This window comes from Nerophis ophidion, linkage group LG15 (assembly GCF_033978795.1).
Source record: "Nerophis ophidion isolate RoL-2023_Sa linkage group LG15, RoL_Noph_v1.0, whole genome shotgun sequence".
NCBI lineage: Eukaryota > Metazoa > Chordata > Actinopteri > Syngnathiformes > Syngnathidae > Nerophis > Nerophis ophidion.
Genome location: NC_084625.1, coordinates 3,849,666 through 3,856,995, shown reverse-complemented (window position 1 = coordinate 3,856,995; position 7,330 = coordinate 3,849,666). Strand labels below are relative to the sequence as shown.

Here is a 7,330-nt window from a genome sequence, read left to right as displayed (position 1 = left end):
CATTAGAAAAAAAAAAAAACACTGTTAGCACTGCATTAGCACAACGTTAGCACAAGATGGCGGAAGGGGAACTAATATCTTATTTGAGGAAGGTGTCGAGCTTCCTCTTGATGTTGTCAAAGGAGTCCTGGCCCATGTAGTCCGCCTGGCCCTGCTCCCATTTCTGCTTGCGCTCCTCCGACGACAACTGTGGCGAGGACAAGTGCAGCGCCTGTGCCAGGGACGCCAGGCCCGCCTCCTCGTCCGCCTGAACAAAGCGGAGAGAGCGGCGTGAGCGAGGCGGGGAACAGGCGGGCGACGCTTAAGCAGCGGGCGCAAGCTGCGGCGTGAAGACGGCGAGGAAGTTTGAGCTGCTACTGCGTGAAAGCCGTCGTCGTCCCCTCCCCCCCTCCATCCCCCGCGTACCTGTGTGCGCTCAACCGTAACCATGAGACCACGGCGCAGGTTTACCGGGAACACGTCCTCCGGCAGGAACACACAAGATAAACAATCGTGTTGACGCCACTCCGTGACGCCGACTGGCCAAGGTGTGCTCACCTTCTCCACGCACGCCGCGTGGAAGGGCTGCCCGCCGTACTGCTCCTGCAGCATGGGCACCACGCCGCCCATGTACACCGACCACCAGTCCAGCAGGAAGGAGGGCGGGGCGCCGCCCGCCATCTGTTTGGCGGCGGCGTCCAGCCCGTGACTCCACGGCTTGGTCTTCCCCAGGAAGTGGACCACCTTGGCGTTGGCGCCGTAGCTGGAATGAGAGCGTCGCTTTTTAAGCTGGCTTCTCTGCCTGACCAAAACTGACTTGTTTTAAGGCCGAATACATCGCCATCTTAAGCATAACATGCACAGTGTTTACTGCCATTTACCTTTTTACTACGCTTTGAATCCCTGCGACCTAAAAAACGGTGCAGCTAATTTATGATATTTTTTGTTTGTTTGTTTTCAAATAGTTTGAAAACAAAATAAGAAGAAAACACACTGAAATTATATGTTGCTGTTTGTGCTCTGGCGCCAGGTGCTGCAGTGTCCTTCAATTTAGTGCTTTCAACCTTACAGTTGGAATAAAACTAGTGTGAGTAGTACAAAATTGACAGGACGTACACAATGACAACAAAGATCTTTAACTAAAATAAGTGTGACTAGTAGAAGTTTGACAGGATTCACAGAATGACAACAAAGATCTTTAACTAAAATAAGTGTGACTAGTAGAAATTTGAAAGGACGTACAGAATGACTAAAATGATCTTTAAATAAAAGTAGGGTGACTAGTAGAAGTTTGACAAGAGATACACAATGACAACAAATATCTTTAAATAAAACTAGTGTGACTAGTAGAAGTTTGACAAGAGATACACAATGACAACAAAGATCTTTAAATAAAACTAGTGTGATTAGTAGGAGTTTGACAGGACGTACACAATGACAACAAAGATCTTTAACTAAAATAAGTGTGACTAGTAGAAGTTTGACAGTATGTACAGATTGACAAAAATGATCTTTAAATAAAACTAGTGTGACTAGTAGAACTTTGAAAGGACGTAAACAACAACGATCTTGAAATAAAACTAGTGTGACTAGTAGAAGTTAGGAAGGGACTCACAGAATGACAACAAAGATCTTTAACTAAAATAAGTGTGACTAGTAGAACTTTGACAGGACGCACACAGTGACAACAAACATCTTTAAATAAAACTAGTGTGACTAGTAGAAGTTTGACAAGAGATACACAATGACGACAAAGAGCTTTAAATAAAACTAGTGTGACTAGTAGAAGTTTGACAGGACTGACAGAATGACAACAAAGATCTTTAACTAAAATAAGTGTGACTAGTAGAAGTTTGAAAGGACTGACAGAATGACAACAAAGATCTTTAACTAAAATAAGTGTGACTAGTAGAAGTTTGAAAGGACGTACAGAATGACAAAAATGATCTTTAAATAAAACTAGTGTGACTAGTAGAAGTTTGACAAGAGATACCCAATGACAACAAAGATCTTGAAATAAAACTAGTGTGACTAGTAGTTTGACAGGATGTACACAATGACAACAAAGATCTTTAACTAAAACTAGTGTGACTAGTAGAAGTTTGACAAGAGATACACAATGACAACAAAGATCTTTAACTAAAACTAGTTTCACCAGTAGAACTTTGAAAGGACGTAAGCAATGACAACAAAGATCTTGAAATAAAACTAGTGCGACTAGTAGAAGTTTGACAGGACTGACAGAATGACAACAAAGATCTTTAACTAAAATAAGTGTGACTAGAAGAAGTTTGACAGGATGTACAGAATGACAAAAATGATCTTTAAATAAAACTAGTGTGACTGTAGAAGTTTGACAAGAGATACACAATGACAACAAAGATCTTTAACTAAAACTAGTTTCACCAGTAGAACTTTGAAAGGACGTAAACAATGACAACAAAGATCTTGAAATAAAGTAGTGTGACTAGTAGAAGTTTGACAAGAGATACACAATGACAACAAAGATCGTGAAATAAAACTAGTGTGACTAGTAGAAGTTTGACAGGACTGACAGAATGACAACAAAGATCTTTAACTAACATAAGTGTGACCAGTAGAAATTTGAAAGGACGTACAGAATGACAAAAATGATCTTTAAATAAAACTAGTGTGACTAGTAGACGTTTGACAAGAGATACACAATGACAACAAATTTCTTTAAATAAAACTAGTGTGACTAGTAGAAGTTTGACAAGAAATACACAATGACAACAAAGATCTTTAAATAAAACTAGTGTGACTAGTAGAAGTTTGACAGGACTCACAGAATGACAACAAAGATCTTTAAACAAATCTAGTGTGACTAGTAGAAGTTTGACAAGAGATACACAATGACGACAAAGATCTTTAAATAAAACTACTGTGACTAGTAGAAGTTTGAAAGGACATAAACAATGACAACAACAATCTTGAAATAAAACTAGTGTGACTAGTAGAAGTTTGACAAGAGATATACAATTACAACAAAGATCGTGAAATAAAACTAGTGTGACTAGTAGAAGTTTGACAGGATTCACAGAATGACGACAAAGATCTTTAACTAAAATAAGTGTGACTAGTAGAAGTTTGAAAGGACGTACAGAATGACAAAAATGATCTTTAAATAAAACTAGTGTGACTAGTAAAAGTTTGACAAGAGATACACAATGACGACAAAGATCTTTAAATAAAACTAGTGTGACTAGTAGAAGTTTGACAAGAGATATACAATTACAACAAAGATCGTGAAATAAAACTAGTGTGACTAGTAGAAGTTTGACAGGACTCACAGAATGACAACAAAAATCTTTAACTAAAATAAGTGTGACTAGTAGAAGTTTGAAAGGACGTACAGAATGACGAAAATTATCTTCAAATAAAACTAGTGTGACTAGTAGAAGTTTGACAAGAGATACACAATGACGACAAAGATCTTTAAATAAAACTAGTGTGACTAGTAGAAGTTTGACAGGACGTAAACAATGACAACAACAATCTTGAAATAAGACTAGTGTGACTAGTAGAAGTTTGACAAGAGATATACAATTACAACAAAGATCGTGAAATAAAACTAGTGTGACTAGTAGAAGTTTGACAGGACTCACAGAATGACAACAAAGATCTTTAACTAAAATAAGTGTGACTAGTAGAAGTTTGAAAGGACGTACAGAATGACGAAAATTATCTTTAAATAAAACTAGTGTGACTAGTAGAAGTTTGACAGGATTCACAGAATGACGACAAAGATCTTTAACTAAAATAAGTGTGACTAGTAGAAGTTTGAAAGGACGTACAGAATGACAAAAATGATCTTTAAATAAAACTAGTGTGACTAGTAAAAGTTTGACAAGAGATACACAATGACGACAAAGATCTTTAAATAAAACTAGTGTGACTAGTAGAAGTTTGACAAGAGATATACAATTACAACAAAGATCGTGAAATAAAACTAGTGTGACTAGTAGAAGTTTGACAGGACTCACAGAATGACAACAAAAATCTTTAACTAAAATAAGTGTGACTAGTAGAAGTTTGAAAGGACGTACAGAATGACGAAAATTATCTTCAAATAAAACTAGTGTGACTAGTAGAAGTTTGACAAGAGATACACAATGACGACAAAGATCTTTAAATAAAACTAGTGTGACTAGTAGAAGTTTGACAGGACGTAAACAATGACAACAACAATCTTGAAATAAGACTAGTGTGACTAGTAGAAGTTTGACAAGAGATATACAATTACAACAAAGATCGTGAAATAAAACTAGTGTGACTAGTAGAAGTTTGACAGGACTCACAGAATGACAACAAAGATCTTTAACTAAAATAAGTGTGACTAGTAGAAGTTTGAAAGGACGTACAGAATGACGAAAATTATCTTTAAATAAAACTAGTGTGACTAGTAGAAGTTTGACAAGAGATATACAATGACAACAACGATGTTGAAATAAAACTAGTGTGACTAGTAGAAGTTTGACAAGAGATACACAATGACAACAAAGATCTTTAAATAAAACTAGTGTGACTAGTAAAAGTTTGACAAGAGATACACAATGACGACAAAGATCTTTAACTAAAACTAGTGTGACTAGTAGAAGTTTGACTGGACGTAAACAATGAAAACAAAGATCTTAAAACAAAACTAGTTTGACTAGTAGAACTTTGAAAGGACGTAAACAATGACAACAAAGATCTTTAACTAAAACTAGTGTGACTAGTAAAACTTTAACAGGACGTAAACAATGAAAACAAAGATCTTTAAACAAAACTAGTTTGACCAGTAGAACTTTGAAAGGACGTAAACAATGACAACAAAGATCTTGAAATAAAACTAGTGTGACTAGTAGAAGTTTGACAATAGATACACAATTACAACAAAGATCGTGAAATAAAACTAGTGTGACTAGTAGAAGTTTGACAGGACGTAAACAATGAAAACAAAGATCTTTAAACAAAACTAGTTTGACCAGTAGAACTTTGAAAGGACGTAAACAATGACAACAAAGATCTTGAAATAAAACTAGTGTGACTAGTAGAAGTTTGACAATAGATACACAATTACAACAAAGATCGTGAAATAAAACTAGTGTGACTAGTAGAAGTTTGACAGGACGTAAACAATGAAAACAAAGATCTTTAAACAAAACTAGTTTGACCAGTAGAACTTTGAAAGGACGTAAACAATGACAACAAAGATCTTGAAATAAAACTAGTGTGACTAGTAGGAGTTTGACAAGAGATACACAATGACAACAAAGATCGTGAAATAAAAACTAGTGCGACTAGTAGAAGTTTGACAGGACGTACAGAATGACAACAATTATCTTTAAATAAAACTAGTGTGACTAGTAGGAGTTTGACAAGCGATACACAATGACAACAAAAATATTTAACCAAAACTAGTGTGACTAGTAGAAGTTTGACAGGACGTAAACAATGAAAACAAAGATCTTTAAACAAAACTAGTTTGACTAGTAGAACTTTGACAGGACATACACAATGACAACAAAGATCGTGAAATAAAACTAGTGTGACTAGTAGAAGTTTGACAGGACTCACAAAATGACAACAAAGATCTTTAACTAAAGTAAGTGTGACTAGTAGAAGTTTGAAAGGACGTACAGAATGACAAAAATGATCTTTAAATAAAACTAGTGTGACTAGTAGAAGTTTGACAAGAGATACACAATGACAACAAAGATCGTGAAATAAAACCAGTGTGACTAGTAAAAGTTTGACAGGACGTAAACAATGAAAACAAAGATCTTTAAACAAAACTAGTTTGACTAGTAGAAGTTTGAAAGGACGTACACAATGACAACAAAGATCTTTAAACAAAACTAGTTTGACTAGTAGAAATTTGAAAGGACGTACAGGATGACAAAAATGATCTTTAAATAAAACTAGTGTGACTAGTAGAAGTTTGACAACAGATACACAATGACGACAAAGATCTTAAACAAAACTAGTGTGACTAGTAGAAGTTTGACAAGAGACACACAATGACAACAAAGATCTTTAAATAAACGTCTCCATCGGGGATTTGTGTCAGCTGTTGGGAGCTCAGGATGGAAACTCTAACCTGAAGACTGTGGAATCCAAGCTGGGTGACAGCGAGCCATTACACCGTCATGTGACCTCTGACGTCACAGACTAGTAGTACCCTTGAGTGGCCACAGCATGGCGCTGCTGCGCTGCCTTCACTCACCGCCTGAAGGCCGGCAGGTAGGTGTAGATGGCCACGCTGCTGAGGTTGTAGATGAAGGGAAGGTGCTTGGACATGTCGGCTGTGGGCCAGTCGCTGAAGAAGTCGTTGAGGAGGCCTTGGTCTCCACCTGGAACACAACCAGGACTAAGTTCTCACCAGAGTCACATCCACATTTAGTCTTCTGACTAAGTTCTCACCATAGCCACACCCACATGTAGTCTTCTAAGTTCCCACCATAGTCACACCCACATTTAGTCTTCTGACTAAGTTCTCACCATAGTCACACCCACATTTAGTCTTCTGACTAAGTTCTCACCATAGTCACACCCACATTTAGTCTTCTAAGTTCTCACCATAGTCACACCCACATTTAGTCTTCTGACTAAGTTCTCACCATAGTCACACCCACATGTAGTCTTCTAAGTTCTCACCATAGTCACACCCACATTTAGTCTTCTGACTAAGTTCTCACCATAGTCACACCCACATTTAGTCTTCTGACTAAGTTCTCACCATAGTCACACCCACATTTAGTCTTCTGACTAAGTTCTCACCATAGTCACACCCACATTTAGTCTTCTGACTAAGTTCTCACCATAGTCACACCCACATTTAGTCTTCTGACTAAGTTCTCACCTTAGCCACACCCACATTTAGTCTTCTGACTAAGTTCTCACCATAGTCACACCCACATTTAGTCTTCTGACTAAGTTCTCACCAGTCACACCCACATTTAGTCTTCTAAGTTCTCACCATAGTCACACCCACATTTAGTCTTCTAAATTCTCACCATAGTCACACCCACATTTAGTCTTCTGACTAAGTTCTCACCATAGTCACACCCACATTTAGTCTTCTGACTAAGTTCTCACCATAGTCACACCCATATTTAGTCTTCTGACTAAGTTCTCACCATAGTCACACCCACATTTAGTCTTCTGACTAAGTTCTCACCATAGTCACACCCACATTTAGTCTTCTGACTAAGTTCTCACCATAGTCACACCCACATTTAGTCTTCTGAGTAAGTTCTCACCATAGTCACACCCACATTTAGTCTTCTGACTAAGTTCTCACCTTAGTCACACCCACATTTAGTCTTCTGACTAAGTTCTCACCATA

General features: G+C 37.5%; 1 protein-coding gene across 3 annotated transcripts in view; it reads right to left on the bottom strand.

Moving 5' to 3' along the window:
- The window catches only part of gyg1b (glycogenin 1b), a 29,233-nt gene that overhangs the window by 140 nt on the left and 21,763 nt on the right, over positions 1 to 7,330 (bottom strand). Inside the window, exons 5-8 of one of the 3 annotated variants that reach the window (XM_061921252.1) lie at positions 6,209 to 6,335; positions 538 to 742; positions 406 to 462; positions 1 to 247 (exon numbers count right to left, since the gene is read on the bottom strand). The exon at positions 1 to 247 is cut by the window's left edge and continues 140 nt beyond it. In XM_061921252.1, coding sequence (XP_061777236.1) covers positions 80 to 247; positions 406 to 462; positions 538 to 742; positions 6,209 to 6,335 — 557 coding nt within the window. In that variant the 3' untranslated portion in view covers positions 1 to 79. Of the gene's footprint in view, positions 248 to 405; positions 470 to 537; positions 743 to 6,208; positions 6,336 to 7,330 lie in introns of all 3 variants that reach the window. The other 2 variants (XM_061921251.1, XM_061921253.1) reach the window with 2 other exon arrangements.